Source organism: Caretta caretta, chromosome 4, assembly GCF_965140235.1.
Source record: "Caretta caretta isolate rCarCar2 chromosome 4, rCarCar1.hap1, whole genome shotgun sequence".
NCBI lineage: Eukaryota > Metazoa > Chordata > Testudines > Cheloniidae > Caretta > Caretta caretta.
The window spans coordinates 103,651,365-103,672,251 of NC_134209.1; the positions used below are offsets into that span (position 1 = coordinate 103,651,365).

Here is a 20,887-nt window from a genome sequence, read left to right on the forward strand (position 1 = left end):
AGAAAGTGATCCTGTGTGTGGCTGGGAGTAGAAGGGAAGGGGATATTTTGAATAACATTAAATTTTCTTCGGTAGAGTTCTATGCAGATAACAATAGGATTTAGGGGAAGGCTTGTCCTTTTGGTCGCGGAGAAGTTCATATCTATTTTTAAGATAGGAGTATGAAGGAACTAGATGGCTCAAGGGAATGGGCCATAACTATATTGATCTAAATTCATTACCACCAGATGGTGGTAGAGTATCTCCTATGAAATGAGTTGCTATCTAACCCAATTTTCATTTGGGTCCCAGTGGACTGTTGTCCACCTCATGAAAAACACTGTTGGAATCGGGACTACTGGGACGGCTGGTAATGTTAGCAGAAAAACCTCGTCCTGAATACTGATGGAGAGTGGAATGCGCTCCTTTACAGAGGCGTGTCCCGGCACAGCCGGGTTGATGGAGATTGGCATGACAGTGGGGGAAAGCTTGTATTGCTGCTGCCCAAGCAGCATTGTTCTGTGAATATACTGAGAGCTCGAGTCTCTGGGGCTGTCATAAAGGCACCCTTCACAAGGAACACATTCAGTTAACGATGATAATAGTTAGTATGACAGACCCTTTGGACAAGATTGAAATGTTTAATGTTTCTTCTTAAAAGTTTTCCACTCACTTTGGTTTGTTCATAAAGAGCAAAGTTTCTGCTCTTTCTTGAAATATTTATTGCTGTATGTTTATAGCAAAATAAAATCGTTACCAAAATAAAGCTAGTAGAAGTAGCTGTACATGGAGGAAGTACTAATAAGAATTTTTCCTATGACTGATAACTCTCAAGTAAAAATGCTGTTCAAGTTATGACCATTGGTTGTCCATAGTTGGGAGAGTTGTTTATTACCCCTGCTAACTCCATATTAAATATTTTAAATATTAATCTAGCATTAACTGACCTTGCTGAGTGACCAGGTATATTCATATACAATCAGCTGTGCCTTCATCAAATAAATGATTGAGGCATGTAAGCTCAGATATATTTGGGGTTGGACTCGGCTCTCACAACCTGAACTGAATCAACAGACATATGAATCTTTAAAGTCATCCTGGGTTTTAATTGTCTACATTTTAAGCAGCTGTTCACATCTTGGCAGAAAACCAAGTAAATGCATAAACTCTGCTAAAGGCCATAAAATACCACAACAATTGTATTAACTCAAAACAGTGCATGCCTGGCCTTCCAAAATGTGAAATGACAAGGTTCAGAGCTTATTTTGTCTGCCTCTGTCTAACTAAAGAGATTTAATATTTCCCTTTTCAACTAAAAAGTTGCCAAGAGCTAACTCAACAGAGCAGCAATCCTGAGTTCTGGTGACATCAATGTGTAGGGCTTGTTTGCCCTCTTTGTGGATGTGAATGTCAGAACTTGTATAATGTGAGAATGCTTGAGGCACTTAGGTATATCTGGCAAAACTCTATAGCTCACAATGATTTAATAGTTGACTGTACCTAATGAGCAGTGGAACTACATCAATTTAAACACCCTTAGAATGCCATCTGGAGATAATGCAGTTTGAAAAATATTTGATCTCAGGTGCGTATGTACATCTCCAAATGAATTCAATGGGAATCCCTTAAGTTCATTTAAGAGCAGAATCTGGACCAGTTTCTCAAGATTCACAAAAGGACTTATGGAATCAGTTCGAATACATTTCCAATATACAGTCTTTAATCCCTTGTGCTAGGGGAACAACTTATCTCTTGTTCAAGTCCATACCTCCCTCCCTTCACCAGAACTTCAGTTCTGAGTAACAGGCTGCGTTTTCCCTCTCAGCCTAGCATTAGCCTGATAACATAATATAACATCCTAATTCCTGGGCCTGACTGAGCTGGTATGGAAAGGTTTCTGTGCCAGCTTTTGTTGTCTCTGGGGCCATCAGGAGACTGTTCAGGCCAGTGTAAGTTAGAGCAGTCCCGAGGCTACTCTAACTTATGCTAGTGGGTGGTAATAGGTCCCATGGGACCATTAGCCAACTAGGGAACACTGAAACATTGCAGAAAAATGGCCAGACCCTTTCCCTGGGACACATTCCCAATATGCTCCCTATGCTGTGGTTACAGCAACTATGCCACCCAGAGAAATCCTCAGCTGTCTGGTTAGGACAGATTAACAGTCCCTTGCACTGCTAGAGCAGTGCATAGAGACTGCACTGAGGGCAAGAGTCTGTCTCTGTCTCCAGTGCTTTCCCTTTGAGCCCCCTAGTTTTGTTACAAATTACTTATGCAAATGAAGGGTAGACACAATGGTTATTTCAATGATTTCCTCTATCATTTCTATCAGCATCCAAGGGTGAGCTAGGCATCTCCAGAAACAGAAAATTTGATTGCTGCTCCAACGAGCATACAAAGTAAATTAGACATGATGTAACAAAAGTGGAGAGAGGAGACTCATAGACTTCAAGGCCAGAAGGGACCATCATGATCATCTAGTGTGACCTCCTGCACATTGCCCACCCACTCCTGTCATAGACCCCTAACTTCTGGCTGCATTATTGAAATCCTCAAATCGTAGTTTAAAGGCTTCAAGTTATAGAGAATTCACCATTTATACTAGTTTAAACTTGCAAGTGACCTGCGTCCCATGCCATAAAGAACTAGATAAATTCATGGAGGATGGGTCCATCAATGGCTATTAGCCAGGATGGGCAGGAATGGTGTCCCTAGCCTCTGTTTGCCAGAAGCTGGGAATGAGTAACAGGGGATGGATGACTTGATGATTACCTGTTCTGTTCATTCCCTCTGGGGCACCTGGCTCTGGCCACTGTCAGAAGACAGGATACTGGGCTAGATGGATCTTTGGTCTGACCCGGTAGGGCCATTCTTAAGTTCTTATGCTGCAGAGGAAGGAAACAAACAAACCCCTGGGTCTCTGCCAATCTGACTGGGGAAAAACTCCTTCTTGACTCCAAATATGGTGATCAGTTAAACCCTGAGCATGTGGGAAAAACCCACCAGCCAGACATCTGGGAAAGAATTCTCTATAGTAACTCAGAGCCCTCCTCATCTAGTGTCCCTTTGAGGGGGTCAACAAGCATGTGGACAAGGGGGATCCAGTGGATATAGTGCACTCAGATTTTCAGAAAGCCTTTGGCAAGGTCCCTCACCAAAGGCTCTTAAGCAAAGTAAGCTGTCCTGGGATAAGAGGGAAGGTCCTCTCATGGATTGGTAACTGGTTAAAAGATAGGAAACAAAGGGTAGGAATAAATAGTCGGTTTTCAGAATGGAGAGAGGTGAATAGTGGTGTCCCCCAGCAGTCTGTAATGGGACCAGTCCTATTCAACATATTCATAAATGATCTGGAAAAAGGGGTAAACAGTGAGGTGGCAAAATTTGCCGATGATACAAAACTACTCAAGGTAGTTATGTCTCAGCCAGACTGCGAAGGGTTACAAAAGGATCTCACAAAACTGGGTGACTGGGCAAGAAATTGACAGATTAAGTTCAGTGTTGATAAGTGCAAAGGAATGCACATTGGCTGTGTTCAGTTTTTTGAAATTAGAAAGTTGGCAATCCTAAACCCTGCTCTCCCCTGTGGCCCCACCCCCTGGCCAGGCCGGAATTAGGAGTGGGGCCGAGGTAAGAGCTGCCCAGTGAGCCCAGGCTGCAGTGGGGAGCCCTGGACTCTCCACCTGCCCTAGGTGGGGGGCTGGGGTGCCTGACAGCAGCCCCCAGCCTGTGTTCCCAACCCCGGGGTGCACTGTCCAGGGCAAGTGGAGGGTCTGGGGCTCCACACAGCAGCCTGGACTCCCTGGGCGGCTCTTACTACTGCCTGGCTCTGGCTTCTGGCCTAGCTGCAGGAAAGGAGGAGCAGGATGCGGGGCCTTGTGGCAAGGGGGTCTAAGGCCCACCTCACATCCCTTCCCCACCTCACTGGGAAAAGGCTGGTGCTACCCTTGAGCCTCAGGCAGCTGCAGGGCAGCACCACAGGGAATCCGGGACACATGCTGTCCCGGACTCATTCAGCCCAGGACTGACTCTTGAACTCTGCATTTTGGGACTGTCCTGCCCAATTCGGGACGGGTGTTCACCGTGCTAGATTTGATTAGTGCATCAGGCACTTAAGTACTACATTTCTTGTGTCTGTTGACAAGCAGGTCCCCCTATCTAGGAAGGCTTGAATTTAAGACAGTTCTTCGGCTCTAATAAGAAAACCTTTTACTCTGAAGCATAGGTTCTACCACCCACGTAGTTCAAATGCAATCCTATTCCAGATCAATGCAATCTTGTCTCAAGTGGGGAGCTGTGATAAATCTGTTCAAATCTCATTTTGTCACAACACTCTGCGCCAACAGAAAAGATAATGAAAGTTTAGGTATGAACACGGTTCTTCTTTCCTGACAACAAACCACCTATAGAGTCCAGTGGAATATCTTATTGATTCACTCTAATATTACTTGAAATTGGTTGCTGTTTCATTCAAGCATTACATGTATTTAGTGTTATGGTTGTTTCTGCTTTGTACAGAAATAGATATAAAGAGACTGGAGAAAAACAGACTGTTTTCTCAACGTGGGATGTCTTTTCTCATGCTGTAACTGGCTTAATAAAGCACTACTCTCCATTCTTCCCACCTCTTTCTAATTAGGTTTGGGGAATAGTTTTCATTGGGTCTGCTCAATCCTACCACATTGATTATGGTTACAAAAAGAAAGTTCCTGACGTGGTTAAAACATAATTCAGTGTTATGTAGAAGCATCTAAACCATATTTTAATTGCATTCCTGAACCGTGCTACAGCCTTAAAGTTGTCACAGATTTTTAAGGTCCGAAGGGACCATTCTGATCATCTGTTCAGACCTGCTGCATAACATTGACCATAGAACCTCACCCAAAAATTTCTGCATCAAGTCCATAATTCTGCAGAGTAGGCTCACAGTTTAGTCCTGTCTATCTTGCAGTAGTGAACCACATTTCACCCGTGTTGCAGGGCTGCTGCAGTATAACAGAGTTGCTGCAGTAGAGTAGGACATACAAATGAAGCAGAGCCCTTTCCCCATCCTTTACTCCGCTGAGTGCAGGTGTAACACCGACAGACCCTGGGATCAAACCTGGGACTTCTGGAGCTTTGTCAATGAGCCTCTACTGTATGAACTAAAAGCCAACTAACTCTTAGCTAAGGCTGTAAAGCAGACTCATTAATCTCTTTCCCAGCCAGCCAGCCAGCTCAGAACACCATACCCAGGAGGAGTGTGGGTTACACAGGCTGGAAGAAATTTGGCCCTTAAGCTCCTGCCATAACAGTGACACTAGAAACCCCAAAGAGAGTGGAAGAAGAAGGGCACTGTTATATCCGCCTTAGTCCTGCCCTCCCTTATGCACTGGCTAGCAGAGCTAGGTCATCATATATGTTGGCACGGTATGCAGCATGATAAAGGTGAACTGCAGCAGTTGGGGCTGCTGTGTGCACTGCCTAAGTGCTCTTGTAACTCACTGCTGAGTATATGTTACAAGTCGCCCTCTCTGCCAGTCCACAGAGGATATGAGTTGTTGCTGTCCCAAGTAGGGAACACTGACTTGATGCTCATGCTGGAGCAGCTTATGGTTTTAGCTCCGGAGGTCCCTAATTTAATCCCTTGTGTGTCAGCCAAGATGGTGGCTGTCACTCTCGGAGGCACGGTGACATCTCAGAGCAGCTTTCTCCCTTTAAAAACTCAGGATTTAGTGAACAAATTGAGTAAAGATCATATAATTCTGTATACAGAAACATGCATAAATTAATCACCTTTTCTGTGCCTAAACCGGCACTTTTCTCTGTTTGGTAGCTGTGCAGATTATGGACTAATGGAAATAGTGGCCTGCACAGACACAAGTAAGAAAATTTTTAAAAAGCTGACTTTGAAAAGCTTTATAAAAATACCAAAATAATCTACTGGCTAATTCTATTTCTCTTCCTCTGCTCTGCTGGAGGCATGATACCAGAATAGATGATAGGCCCATTGTCAACTTCTGTTCCTATCCAGTATGGCTGTTGTAACAGTTTTCCATAACATATTGCATTTACTAAATATTAAATAACAAAAGTGTGAATTCTCAGCCTTTATATAACAATTTACATCTTCAGAGCATTGTAATTAGTTAATTCTCCCAACCCCTCTGTGAGACAGAATGACTCAGTGGGCCTGTTTATATTGACGCCCTGTGATATGTTTGTCTCTTCTATGGATAGTTAGGAATAAGTTGTCTGTTGTGCAGCCTAATTCCCATGGGGCCTTCTAAATTGGGGGGAAGATCACTGCTGAAATGGCATGAAAGTAATTCACATACCTACAGTTTCCCTAGATAGGGCTAGATTGTGGGGTTAAAGTACAGGTCTACATTGGGGTTGGAGTAAAGCTGCACTGCCCCAGTGAATGCACTAGAAACCACTGAACTGTAGGGAGGCAAAATGCCTCCCAGAACTCCTGGGTACAAGGGGACCCTTAGAAGGGTGAAGCATTTGTCCCATTTTGCACCCAGCTAGTTCAGCTGGCCAGTGAGCTGAGAGATGACACCCTTTGGAGTGTCTGTACTCAGGAAACCATGGGCTGTAGCTGTAGATATTCCACATAGCGAAGGGAGGGAAAGGAGTGCTCCAGCATCCTCTCCGCTGGTGCACTCCCACATGCAGCGCTCAGTCACAATCTGACCCACAATTAATATATAAATTATTAATCCAGGTGTAAGACAAAACTAACAATATGTGGAGGAGACAGAATGCAGTGGGAGATGCTTCTGTGAACCTAACTCTAAAACATCCATCTTCTCTTAGCAGTCAGCTGAGTTCTGCAAAATCAGTGTTCTTTAAGGAGCTATCCAGCAGCACTAATTTCCCCGACCATGGGACTAGATGAGCTTGTAAAAAAAAAAAAAAAAAAAAATCATGAACCATTCACAGAGTTAAATTTCCTTCTCTTTGTTGGCATTTAACATCTGTGAATAGCATGTGTGAGGATCAGATGCTATTTTTAGTGCCAATCTGAAATAGCGATCTGATACCAAGCCATTAGTAAAGCAGTCTCCAAGGCTTTTGTTTGCAATCGTTAGCTCATACTATATATTTATATAACTTCCTTTGTATGTTCACTCCCCCACATCTTGTTTCATCTACGAGTAAATTTAGATCAGTGTAGTTGTTGCTCCTGGGAAAAAAAGCCCTCTAAATTGAGAATATAGTTCTCTAAAGACATATCACTCATTTAAACCTTAAACGTGTTTATTTTGCATCCCTCATCATGTTCTTTACATTCTTAATTGTCATGCAAGTTTCCTGTTGTTTAATTTTGGATGCTGCAGGATAATTTAGATTCTCAGTCAGGTAATAGCAGTGCAAAGGCTGTCCTAACCTTCTCTTAATATTTCATCCTGTTTCCAAAATGACTTTTACCATATCTCCTGTTTTGGTCAGCCTCAGGGTGAGGGGGTTTGAAACCTAGTGCCCATTGGTGGCCCAACACTTAGAGAGCATGATAAAGTGGGTGAATAAAGAACACAAGGCAGATTATCAGCTGGTGTAAATGAAGTGAGCTCCTCTGATTTTAAATGGGACCATGCCAATTTACATCAGCTGAGGAGCTGGACCATTAAAGTCTATTTGAATTACATGCTACTGAGTGCTGTACGCTTAGTGGTTCATTCTAGCGCTGAGTGGGGATATTGCTCTTTGCATTTCTTTCTCTCAGTTGCCTGGTTTTCATGTCTATCCTACATGTGTGGAGGATACACTGATCTATCAATAGTATCAGAGATGATGATAACTCACAGGATGGTGAGGCTGGGTGAGAGATACTTAAGAAGTTAAGGGATTTTCAAAAGTAGTCAGCATTAGACTAACTCTGCTCCCACTGAAGTCAATGGGAGCTTTGGCAGCAAAAGAAGAAAAATAATGACCATTGGGAGCTTGTCATCCAAAGTGGTGATGGCTATTCAGTCAGGATTTCCATGATCCATGTTGCCCCTGAACTCAGTCCCAAGAGTATTAATTCTTGCAACTGTAGAACAGGGTGTAAAATTGAGAAGAAACATTTTCCAGTTGTCTGAAATGGGTGGCTTGATAAATTATGTAGTGTTAATTTCTACAGGGCTGGCCTTACCAAGGGGTGAACTGAGGCGGCTGCCTCAGGCGCCAAATTTGAGGGGGGGCACTAGGACCCAGAGTGTAGAAAATTGTGTCTGCTGCTGGTGCATGTTAGGATATAGATATTCAGGCCTGTCTGTAAAGGTCTATAAGAATTTAGGTGTATTCTTATCACTTGGCTAGTTCTAGAGGTATAAAAGAGAGAATCAAAATCACTGTCTTCCAGTGTAAGGTCCTTCTCTTACTGTGACAGTCTGAGGCCCTGTGCTTAGGCTAAGGCTTTTGGCTAAGCAACAGAGGCAGCCATAAGCTGGGAAGCAACCGGTCACATCCTCACGTTCCAAACTAGTCACATTGAAAGAAGGTGCTAGTGGGCTGTTAGGAATACAATCCTGTCCTGATAATGCCTATTGCCTCCAGAGAAAGGGAAATGCCTAGAAAATGTAAAAGGAAACTTAGTTTGATAGCATCCTGTCTGGCAAGAACTCACTTATCAATAGCTGGGATGTGAAATCCTCACTTCTGTATTGTTTTGTCATTATAGTTCCCACTTTGCTATTGTTTGTCTGTATAATCTCTGTCTGGTTCTGTGATTGTTTCTGTCTGCTGTATAATTAATTTTGCTGGGTGTAAAGTAATTAAGGTGGTGGGATATAATTGGTTACATCATCATGTTACAATATGTTAGGATTGGTTAGTTACATTTCAGTAAAATGATTGGTTAAGGTATAGCTAAGCAGAACTCAAATTTTACTATATAGTCTGCAGTCAATCAGGAAGCGGGAGTGTGGGTGTGGGGGGGGGGGAAATGGGAACAGGGAATGGGGGTGGGGAAATTGGAATCATGTTTTGCTAAAGGGGGAAATGGGAATGGGGGTGGGGAAATTGGAATCATGTTTGACTAAGGGCAGGAATGGGAACAGGGACACAGGTGTAAGGCTCTGTGGTGTCAGAGCTGGGAAGGGGGACACTAAGGAAGGAAACTGGAATCATGCTTGCTGGAAGTTCACCCCAATAAACATTGAATTGTTTGAACCTTTGGACTTTGGGTATTGTTGCTCTCTGTTCGTGCGAGAAGGACCAGGGAAGTAAGTGTGTGAAGGAATAAGCCCCCTAACAGTGCATATGTATTCTCTCTGCTCTAGATGCACAGAGATGGTGGAGTGCTGTGCTGGAGGAAGGAGGGCACAAGAGACATAACAGGAAGGCAGGAGAAAAGGTGAGAGGGAATAACAGAAAGCAGCAGGAGCTGCAGGGAGAGAGAGGAGGAGGAGCCTCTTATATACCTCTCTAGCACCCCCAGAAGCCTGGCCTGATTAACGCCAGCTTCTCAGGGAGCTTCCTGTTTCCTGCTGCTTCCCTGAACCCACTTGAGGAGAACAGGCAGTCAACTGAAGTAGTAGGAGACAGGTAGGCCCTTAAGATGTTGATATCTTCCCCCACTCAGGCCTTGCTACCAGCCTGCTTATTTGTCCCCTTCAATTGAATGTTGAGAACAACTATAACTGGCACAGAACAGCAGTCATGAGTGAAAGAAGAAAATGCCCCTCTGGGGCAGCATTCAGAAAAAGAAAGAAAACAAAGGAAGCTTTTCTCTCTAAGTAGGAAGGAGCTCTCCTGAGCTACATAGACACAAATGTTCATGGTGAGCCTTCCGGCCCCAGTGAGGGATGTGAGTGGTGAGGAGATGTCTGATCTTCCAGTTAGTCAGAGTGCAGGTGACTTGGCAGCTACTGCAGCATCCATATCTCCATCTCAAAAGGACGTAACCATGCACATTCCTGAAGAAAAGTGTAGATCAGAGAAGAGTGTGCTGGAGGCACAAGAAACAGCTGCTGCTGAGTTTAGTTCCTTAAGTCTAGATGATCCAGGACTGTGGACCCACTTGAGCAGTAGCCTGAGGGACTTCCTTGTACTGCTTGGGCCACAGCAAGTGAAAAACTTCATGTTTCCCCAAAACAATGAAAATAGAAGTTTCCATCCAACACATTACTGGTGCGAAATTCCCTATGGTGACAAAGTGGAGAGGCCATGGCTTATGTACTCAAAAACCCAGAATGCTGCATACTGTTTTTGTTGCAAATTCTTCCAGTCTAATGTTCCAGTCACATTGGGTTCTACAGGAACAAAGGACTGGAAAAATCTGGCTAGAAATCTGGCATGCCATGATACGGCAGCAAATCACCAGAGAGATTTCCAGAGGTGGAAAGAGCTTGAGATGAGACTAAGGTTAAAGGCCACCATAGATGATCAGCATCAAGAGAAGATTGCATCAGAGTCTCTTTACTGGCAAAATGTTCTGAAAAGGCTCATTGCCATTGTGAGACTGCTTGCTACTCAAAACCTAGCACTGCGTGGCACTTCAGATCAGCTGTATGTGCCAAACAATGGAAAATTCCTTAAAACTGTGGAGCTGATGGCTGAGTTTGATGCTGTACTCCAGGAGCATCTAAGAAGTCACCACCCAAGAAATGTACACACACCACTACCTTGGAAAAACCATTCAAAATGAGATCATACAGTTACTGGCAACAAAAGTCAAACAGAAGATTGTGGCAGATCTGAAGTCAGCAAGATATTAATCTGTTATTCTGGATTGCACACCTGACATAAGCCATACGGAACAAATGCCTTTAATGGTGCGCTTTGTAACAACAACAACAGAACCTAGTGAAAAGTCCCTGCAATGGTGACTGTCAGAGAGCATTTTCTAGAATTTACTACATTTTCTAGAATTACATTGGTGATACTACAGGAGCTGGTATGACAAATGTGCTTCTTAAAAAGCTGGAAGATACGGGAATTGCGATAGTTGACATGAGAGGTCAGGGCTACGATAATGGTGCCAACATGAGAGGAAAGAACAGAGGAGTGCAGACGTGGATCTGGGAGTTAAACCCTCAAGCATTTTTGGTGGTCAGTGATGCAGCATCAGCTTCTAGTGAGGCTGCTGAATTTTTTAATGTAATTCAGAGCATCTTTGTATTTTTCTCTGCGTCAACTCATCAATGGCAAATTTTGAAGTAACATCTGGGAGCATCCTCTCTGACACTGAAACCACTGAGTGCCACACAATGGGAAAGTTGAGTGGAGGCGATAAAGCCTATCAAATACCAAATTGGGAAGATAGATGATGCCATAGTTGCCATTATGGCGGATAATGCTATGACAGGAACTGTTCATGGGAAAACAGTGGCAGAGGAAAATGGAATCACCAGAAACATACATAACTTCATATTTCTGTGTGGCTTAGTGTTGTGACATGACATACTGTTTGAAATAAATATTGTAAGCAAGAGACTCCAAAGTGTTGACCTTGATATATCTGGAGCAATGGAACAACTGGACAAAGCAAAGTCATACCTACAGCTTACCGGTCAGATGAGGGATTTCAAAATGTTCTGAAGAGTGCACAGAAGTTGGCAGAGGAACTTCACACTGAAGCTATTTTTCCACCCATTCAAGAATACAAGAGTCACCAAAGAAGAAGACATTTGGATTACGAGGCACAGGATAATCCCATTAGAGACCCCAAACAACAATGCAAAGTTGAATTCTTTAACCAGGTGCTAGATTGTGCAATACAGTCTGTTGAAGAACGTTTCATGCAGCTCAAGGAACACAGCAGTATATTTGGGATGTTTTATGATATTCCAAAACTCCTCACTATACCTGAAGAAGACCTACACCAGCAATGCAAGGCACTAGAGACAGTGTTGACACATGATGACATGCGCGACATTGATGCGAGTGATTTAGGTGATGAACCGAAAGTCCTTTCAAGATACATTTCAGCAGGATCAACTCCAAAGGCTGTTCTGGATATATGTGCACAAATAAGATGACCACCCTCTTTCCAAATGCTTTTGTTGCTCTGTGCATACTTCTAACACTTCCTGTAACAGTTGCCAGTGGAGAACACAGCTTCTCCAAGCTGAAGTTAATAAAAACACATCTATGCTCCACAGTGACACAGGAGAGGCTGGTCGGCCTTGCAACCATCTCAACAGAGCATGAGCTGGCCAGACTGTGGACCTTCAGCAGGAAGCAGTTCAAATCTTTGCATCCAAGAAGGCACAGAAAGCATCACTTTGATTATTCAAACAGATAAAAATGCCAGTGTTCACTATGCAGACAAGAAAAGTTACATTTGCTGTTCAGGCATTGAAAGTTAAGTGTTACTTAAAATTTTTGAACAAGGCATTTTCAGTTGTTAGTTCTCCTTTATTGGGGTAGGTAGCAGAGCAGTACCATGAGAGGAGTAGAACAGGAAGAAGGCAGAATTGAGACCTTTCAAAGTTTTGGCCCAAGCGAGGGAGCATGGGGGTGTCATTTAAGTTTCCCGCCTCAGGTGCCAAAATGCTTTGGGTCAGCTCTGGATTTCTACATGGTGGTGAATGCCGCAGTTCATTGGTACTCAGGCTATTTCAATTTGCTTAATGCTGTTTGAAGTTTGATTTCCCAACAACCCTTAAATTCAAGAATCAGATTCTTCTCGGACTTCCCATGTAATCCCATTGGGACTGTTGTTTAGTGATTTTTTTAACACTGGAATAAGATTATGAAAATGATAAGTCTTTGTTCTAAGATTTAAAAAAGTGACTAATTATTAGCCCCTGATTTTGAAAAGTGAGGGAGGCCAGCAGTTCCCAGTGAAGTTAATATGAGCAATTGAGTGCTCAGCAATTTTGAAAATCAGGCTACTTATTTAATTGCCAAAATTAAAACATGGATTATGGAGCCTAACTTTTGGCATAATTTTAATTTTTTTAGATCATATACCCATATTTTCAGGTGCACTGCCTATAATGTTGAGTTCTTATAATTTATTTAGAGACACTATATCCATTATTTTAAAAGGTTAGTATATCTGAGACAGTACACCAAGGAGAAACTATTATAATGATAGAGAGACATTTCTGAAGGAGATTTTCGAAGGCACAAACAGCACTGTGGTATCTGAACACATTGGCTTTCAGAAGGAGTTAGGTCTTGCAGTGCCTTTTGAAAATCACTCTCTTAATTTTTAGTAGAGCTGGTCTACCTACTGACTAAAAATAATGTATTCAATCTATTTTTCCCTTTTTCTGTAACAGATCAGTTTTTAAAGATTTTGTCAATTTGAAACTGCTTAGCAAATACTATAAACACGCTGAAGCTCTGAGTTATCCACAGCAAGTGTTCAGTAGATTATTTGACATTCTCTAGTTAAGAGTTAAGCAACCAGTGACAGACAAAACATGGTATTGTCTGTTTCCTGATTAGATTTGAATTAATCTTTATCACCATATTCTGACTAATATTTATTTTGTTTCTTGATTACACAGATCTCAGCTGCATAACTAAAATTCACTGACATGAGCATTCAAACCAAACAAAGCTTCAGTTGTATGAAGGCTCTCAAACAGTAAATAATGAAGAAGTATGAACAGACCAAGTCACAAACTGGTTTCTAATTCCTTAGACTGTTTACAAAGAAGTTTTTATATTTGTTGATCAACTCTAGTAATTAATGCTAATGACTAGGCTTGACTAGGCTTGATTATTCAAGTGCTCCCCTAGCAAAGCAGACTGGGGAGCTCATGTCTCTGTTAATTTTAATTATTATGTATTGTAGATATTTATATTAACTCTCAGTGCTAGTAGTGGGGAAAAGTTATTGCAGATAAGGTGACCCTTTATTGAGAGTCCAGGGGGGAATTGTTCTCCAAATGTACTGACTGCAGGGCTTTTTAATTGCAAACCAGGAGATGAGCCCAGCAGCAAGTGGCATTATAGATTCATAGATATTAAGGTCAGAAGGGACCATTATGATCATCTAGTCTGACCTCCTGCACAATGCAAGCGACAGAATCTCACCCACCCACTCCTGCGAAAAACCTCTCACCTATGTCTGAGCTATTGAAGTGCTCAAATCATGGTTTAAAGACTTCAAGGTGCAGAGAATCCTCCAGCAAGTGACCCATGCCCCATGTTACAGAGGAAGGCGAAAAACACCCAGGGCCTCTTCCAATCTGCCCTGGAGGAAAATTCCTTCCCGATCCCAGATATGGCAATCAGCTGAACCCTGAGCATGTGGGCAAGATTCACCGGCCAGATACCCAGGAAAGAATTCTCTGTAGTAACTCAGATCCCACCCCATCTAACATCCCATCACAGGCCATTGGGCCTATTTACCATGAATAGTTAAAGATCAATTAATTGCCAAAATCATGTTATCCCATCATACCATCTCCTCCATAAACTTATCGAGTTTATTCTTGAAGCCAGATAGGTCTTTTGCCCCCACTGCTTCCCTTGGAAGGCTATTCCAGAACTTCACTCCTCTGATGGTTAGAAACCTTCATCTAATTTCAAGTCTAAACTTCCCGATGGCCAGTTTATATCCATTTGTTCTTATGTCCACATTGGTACTGATCTTAAATAATTCCTCTCCCTCTCTGGTATTTATCCTTCTGATATATTTATAGAGAGCAATCATATCTCCCCTCAACTTTCTTTTATTTAGGCTAAACAAGCCAAGCTCCTTGAGTCTCCTTTCATAAGACAGGTTTTCCATTCCTTGGATTATCCTTGTAGCCCTTCTCTGTACCTGTTCCAGTTTGAATTCATCCTTCTTAAACATGGGAGTCCAGAACTGCACACAGTATTCCAGATGAGGTCTCACCAGTGCCTTGTATAACGGTACTAACACCTCCTTATCTCTACTGGAAATACCTCGCCTGATGCATCCCAAGACCGCATTAGCTTTTATCATGGCCATATCACATTAGCGGCTCATAGTCATCCTGTGGTCAACCAATACTCCAAGGTCTTTCTCCTCCTCTGTTATTTCTAATTGATGCGTCCCCAGCTTATAACTAAAATTCTTGTTATTAATCCCTAAATACATAACCTTACACTTCTCCTATTAAATTTCATCCTATTACTATTACTCCAGTTTACAAGGTCATACAGATCCTCCTGTGTGATATCCCGGTCCTTCTCTAAATTGGCAATACCGCCCAGCTTTGTATCATCCGCAAACTTTATTAGCACACACCCACTTTTTGTGCCGAGGTCAGTAATAAAAAGATTAAATAAGATTGGTCCCAAAACCGATCCCTGAGGAACTCCACTGGTAACCTCCCTCCAGCCTGACAGGTCACCTTTCAGTATGACCCACTGTAGTCTCCCCTTTAACCAATTCTTTATCCACCTTTCAATTTTCATATTGATCCCCATGTTTTCCAATTTAACTAATAATTCCCCATGTGGCACCATATCAAATGCCTTACTGAAATCTAGGTAAATTAGATCCACTGCATTTCCTTTGCCTAAAAAATCTGTTACTTTCTCAAAGAAGGAGATTACGTTGGTTTGGCACGATCTACCTTTTGTAAAACCATGTTGTATTTTGTTCCATTTACCATTTACCTCAATGTCCTTATCTACTTTCTCCTTCAACATTTTTTCCAAGACCTTGCATACTACAGATGTCAAACTAACAGGCCTGTAGTTACCCGGATCGCTTTTTTTCCCTTTCTTAAAAATATGAACTATGTTAGCAATACTCCAATCATACGGTACAACCCCTGAGTTTACAGATTCATTAAAAATTCTTGCTAATGGGCTTGCAATTTCATGTGCCAATTCCTTTAATATTCTTGGATGAAGATTATCTGGGCCCCCCGATTTAGTCCCATTAAGCTGTTCGAGTTTCGTTTCTACCTCAGATATGGTAATATCTACCTCCATATCCTCATTCCCATTTGTCATGCTACCATTATCCCTAAGATTCTCATTAGCCTCATTAAAGACTGAGGCAAAGTATTTGTTTAGATATTGGGCCATGCCTAGATTATCCTTAACCTCCACTCCATCCTCAGTGTTTAGCTGTCCCACTTCTTCTTTCTTTGTTTTCTTCTTATTTATATGGCTATAGAACCTTCTACTGTTGGTTTTAATTTCCTTTGCAAGGTCCAACTCTACTTGGCTTTTAGCCTGTCTCACTTTATCCCTACATGTTCTGACCTCAATAAGGTAGCTTTCCTTGCTGATCTCTCCCATCTTCCACTCCCTGTATGCTTTCTGTTTTTTTCTTAATCACCTCTCCAAGATGCTTGCTCATCCAGCTTGGTCTACAACTCCTGCCTATGAATTTTTTTCCCTTTCTTGGGATGCATACTTCTGATAGCTTCTGTAGCTTTGACTTCAAGTAATCCCAGGCCTCCTCTGCCTTTAGATCCATACGTTCTTCAGTCCAATCCACTTCCCTAACTACTTTCCTTAATTTTTGAAAGTCAGCTCTTTTGAAATAAAAAACCCTAGTCGCAGATTTATGTTTGTTTATCCTTCCGTTCAGTTTGAACTAAATTAGCTCATGATCACTTGAACCAAGGTTGTCTCTACAACCATTTCTTCTATGAGGTCCTCACTACTCACCAAAACCAAATCTAAAATGGAATCCCCTCTTGTCGGTTCAGAAACCACTTGATGAAGGAATCCATCAGCTATTGCATCTAGGAAAATCTGAGCCCTATTACTATTACTAGCACTTGTCCTCCAGTCTATATCTGGGAAGTTAAAGTCTCCCATGATCACGCAGTTTCCATTCTTATTTGCTTCATTAAAAACACTAAAGAGGGCTCTATCTATATCCAAATTAGATCCCGGCAGTCTATAGCACACCCCAAGCACTATCACAGGGGAGGCTCTAGTAGTTTTCTTTCCCAATGTGATTTTTGCCCAGACGGACTCTGTCTTATCCATTCCATTGCTTCTTATTTCTTTACATTCTACCTCATCATTGATATACAATGCTACTCCACCACCTTTACCTTTATTTCTGTCTTTCCTAAACAGCACATACCCTTCAATACCTGTAGTCCAGTCATGACTACTATTCCACCATGTTTCTGTTATCCCTATAATATCTGGCTTCACTTCCTGCACAAGTAGCTCTAGTTCCTCCATTTTGTTACCTAGGCTCCTCACATTGGTGTACAAACATCTTAATTTTTGCTGTTTGGCCTTGCTCACATTCTTTACCCGATTAGGCATGGACATTCTACAGCCAGTATGATCTATTACACTGGTATCCACACTGCCCTTCCTCCTTTTGTCCATTCTCCTACCCATGGTTGTATCTTTTCTTACTTTGTTTTGTTCCCTCTCAATGCTAAAATCTGGTGTGGAGATTACCTGGACATCTCCCAACCATCTCCCCCAGATTCCTAGTTTAAAGCTCTCTTAATCAGTTGTGCCAGCCTCCATCCTTGAAGTCTATTTCCTTCCCTACTCAGATGAAGTCCATCCCGAGAGAACTATCCTCCATCCATGAATGCCTCCCAGTGGTCATACATCCCAAAGCCCTCCTTACAGCCCACCACTACCTGAGCCATCTGTTGATAGTCATGATCTTGTCACACCTTTGTTGCCCTTCTCTAGGAACAGGCAGAATCCCACTGAAGATCACCTGAGCCTCGATTTCCTTAAGTGTCTTCCTTCCCCAGCCTGGCATAGTCTCCCTTGATATGTTCCAGTGAGAATCTACCAGTATCATTTGTTCCCACATGAAGGACGATCAGTGGATTCTTTCCCGCTCCCTTTAGGATTCTTTTCAACCTGAGGTCCACATCCCGTATCTTAGCACCTGGAAAGCAGCACACCCTTCTATTCTCTGGATCAGCTCTGGTTACAGGTCTGTCCATTCTTCTCAGTAAGGAGTCCCCAATCACAAAGACCTGCCTTTTCCTGGTGACGGTGCAATTCTCCGGTCTATCCCCTGTTCCCTCTGGCTACAGGTTCTTTCCATTCCTATTCTCCATTGTAATCCTCCTCAACCCATCCTGTATCCTCCTGGGGCTCATATTTGGTGTAGTCTCAATTGACTCTTCCCCTTTTCCTATAGGACTAGCCGCTCTTCTCTTCTTCCTTGCCCTTCCACCTTCAGTGACCACCTGCTGAGCCCCTTCTTCATTTTCCAACTCTGCAAACCTGTTCTTGAGTTCTATTTCTCCTTCACTAGCCCGTCTTTTTCTCTGCCTGGTTCTCTTAGTCACATGCTTCCACTGTCCATTTTCTTCACCCAGCAGTCTCCCCTCAGAATTCTTCAGTCCTGCTTCTATCTGCAAGTCTGAGCTTTTCTCTTCCGCCTCCTCATGTCTTTGCTCCATAATCCACTCGAAGCCCCTTCTAAACTCAATCAGACTTTCTACCTGCATCTCCAATCCTCGGATCTTTCCTTCCATCAGCTCTATAAGATGGCACTTCATGCAGACGAAAATCTTTCCAGGTACCCCCTCCAGGATCATACCGCAGCTTCCACATCCAGTCATCTTCATTGTGTCTTCCACTACATGGGTCACTCCCACTCCTGCCTCTGTATCTGTCATAGCCTTCCCACCTAAATCCTGTTAATCTGGGAAACACAAACCACACCAAAACACCACCACCCACAGCAAAAGCAAACCCCCAACGAGCACCACAATACAAACTCCCCTTTCAAACTCCCCTGTTTACAGCTCTGTTTGCTCGCTCCTGTGCCGCTGCAGCTGTCATTATGGCGTTTTGTGCCAGAAAGATGGCGAGCTGGGACTGCAAATTCTGAAGTAGCAGAGCTGCCAATCATAATGTGCAGCTTTGCGGGTTATGAAGGAAGTTTCCAGTTAAAGTTACTGTATTATGACACTCACTGGGAGTTTCACAAAAAAGTAGAAACAAATACTAGTTACAGTAAGAGGTTAACACATTACTACAGTCAATTTACAAAAGTTATAATATGACTACTGGAACTATTTCATAGAAACTGCTGCAATGTCCTATTTGAGATATTCTGCTTTGGAAGTTTTTAATCAGATATGTTGAGATAATGTGTTCTATGAAGACAATGGATTGACTTAGACAACGTTGAGTATACAAGCACCATTCACTAAATCTCACCATAGAGTTTTTGTGAGTCTCCCATCTGTAGAGAACTATTAAGATACGAGAAAGAAGAATTTAATCTTACAGAGCTTGAAACTATGCTCATTGAAGTCAATGGCAAAGCTCCCATTGGCTTTAATGATATAGAATCCAGGACCTCATTTTTATAGTGTCTTTCATCTGAGGTTCTAAAAGTGCTTTGCAAATGCTAATATTAGTGTTACTTTTTCAGATGAATAAATTGAGGTGAGGTGACTTTCCCAAGATAAGATACTATGGTGAGTAGGTGATGGAGAAGGCAAAAGATCTGACTCAGGACTCTGATCTAACCATTACACAGCACTCCCTCCTTTAGGCAAGAGACCTTCACAGAAATTTGATAGTCTTGGAACAGCAAAATAATGTGAATTAAATGTGGCTCATCTTACTCAATTCATTTTATTATGCATTTATATAGTTTCTATACACAAACCAAACTGATAAGAATATAATAGGGCTGTGAATTCTGTTGTAGACCAACTATAGACTTTACTTAACCAATGAATTATTTTCAATTCAAAGATGCAGTGTGGTCAACCCTCTCCCTCCCACAACTTACAACTTTCAATTTCTAGTGTGCAGTTTTGTTCATCCAGAGGGTATCTACGTAGATCCATCATGCAAGCAGCTGTAGTTGTGATCCTATAAGAAGGAAAAAAGATGGGTTCATGAAAAAAGTCCCTGGTATGGTATCTGTGACCAAATATTTTACTGTTTTAATGGGCAGCTTCTTTTACACCCACTAGCCACATCACCAGGCTCTTTGTGTCTTACAGTTACATATTATTCGCTATTCTGTATGTCTGGTAACCATATATTCCATTAAGAGAATTTATCGAATATTAAAATACAATAGCAAAATTCTTACTGAAAATTGCAGCTCAACACATAAGAGAAGCTCTGATGTTTTAGTGAAAATTCTATTTGGGTGTCTCATTTTAAGATTGGCAGTTAAGGTCTCTTCAAATTTATATTATAAATGTTTTTCTTTATAACCTATGTATTGCGTATCGCCTAAAATGAAAACTTTCTGATCTATCTTTACTTACCGTTATTGTACATTTATATTTAACACTTCTATAACAATTTTCATCCAAGCTTTAAATATTAGTTGTCAAGGTTCCTTCCACACTCTGAACTCCAGGGTACAGATGTGGGGACCTGCATGAAAGACCCCCTAAGCTTATTCTTACCAGTTTAGGTTAAAAACTTCCCCAAGGTACAAACGTTATCTTGTCCTTGAACAATATGCTGCTACCACCAAGCGTTTTAAACAAAGAACAGGGAAAGAGACCACTTGGAGATGTCTTCCCCCAAAATATCCCCCCAAGCCCTACACCCCCTTTCCCGGGGAAGGCTTGATAATAATCCTCACCAATTGGTACAGGTGAACACAGACCCAAACCCTTGGATCTTAAGAGCAATGAAAAATCAATCAGGTTCTTAAAAGAAGAATTTTAATTAAAGAAAAGGTAAAAGAATCAACTCTGTAAAATCAAGATGGTAAAAACCTTACAGGGTACTCAGATTCAAAACCTAGAGAATCCCTCTAGGCAAAACCTTAAGTTACAAAAAGACACAAAAACAGGAATATATATTCCCTCCAGCATAGCTTATTTTACCAGCCATTAAACAAAAGAAAATCTACCGTATTTTCTAGCTAGATTACGTACTAACTTTACCGGAGTTGTAAGGTTGCATTCCTGATCTGTTCCCAGCAAAAGCATCACACAGACAGACAGAACCCTTTGTTCTCACCACCCCTACCCGGTCCAGATTTGAAAGTATCTTGTCCCTCATTGGTCATTTTGGGTCAGGTGCCAGCGAGGTTATCTTAGCTTCTTAACCCTTTACAGGT

At 42.1% G+C, this 20,887-nt stretch overlaps 1 protein-coding gene across 4 annotated transcripts in view; it reads right to left on the minus strand.

Annotated features, from left to right (window-relative positions):
* The window catches only part of GABRB1 (gamma-aminobutyric acid type A receptor subunit beta1), a 272,071-nt gene that overhangs the window by 33,954 nt on the left and 217,230 nt on the right, over window positions 1–20,887 (minus strand). For all 4 annotated transcript variants that reach the window (XR_012668171.1, XR_012668172.1, XM_048848426.2 and 1 more), the window contains exon 5: window positions 19,589–19,671. Coding sequence is in view for 2 of the 4 variants with exons in the window: in XM_048848426.2 (XP_048704383.1) it covers window positions 19,589–19,671 (83 nt within the window). In the remaining 2 variants the exon portion in view is untranslated. The remainder of the gene's footprint in view (window positions 1–19,588; window positions 19,672–20,887) is intronic.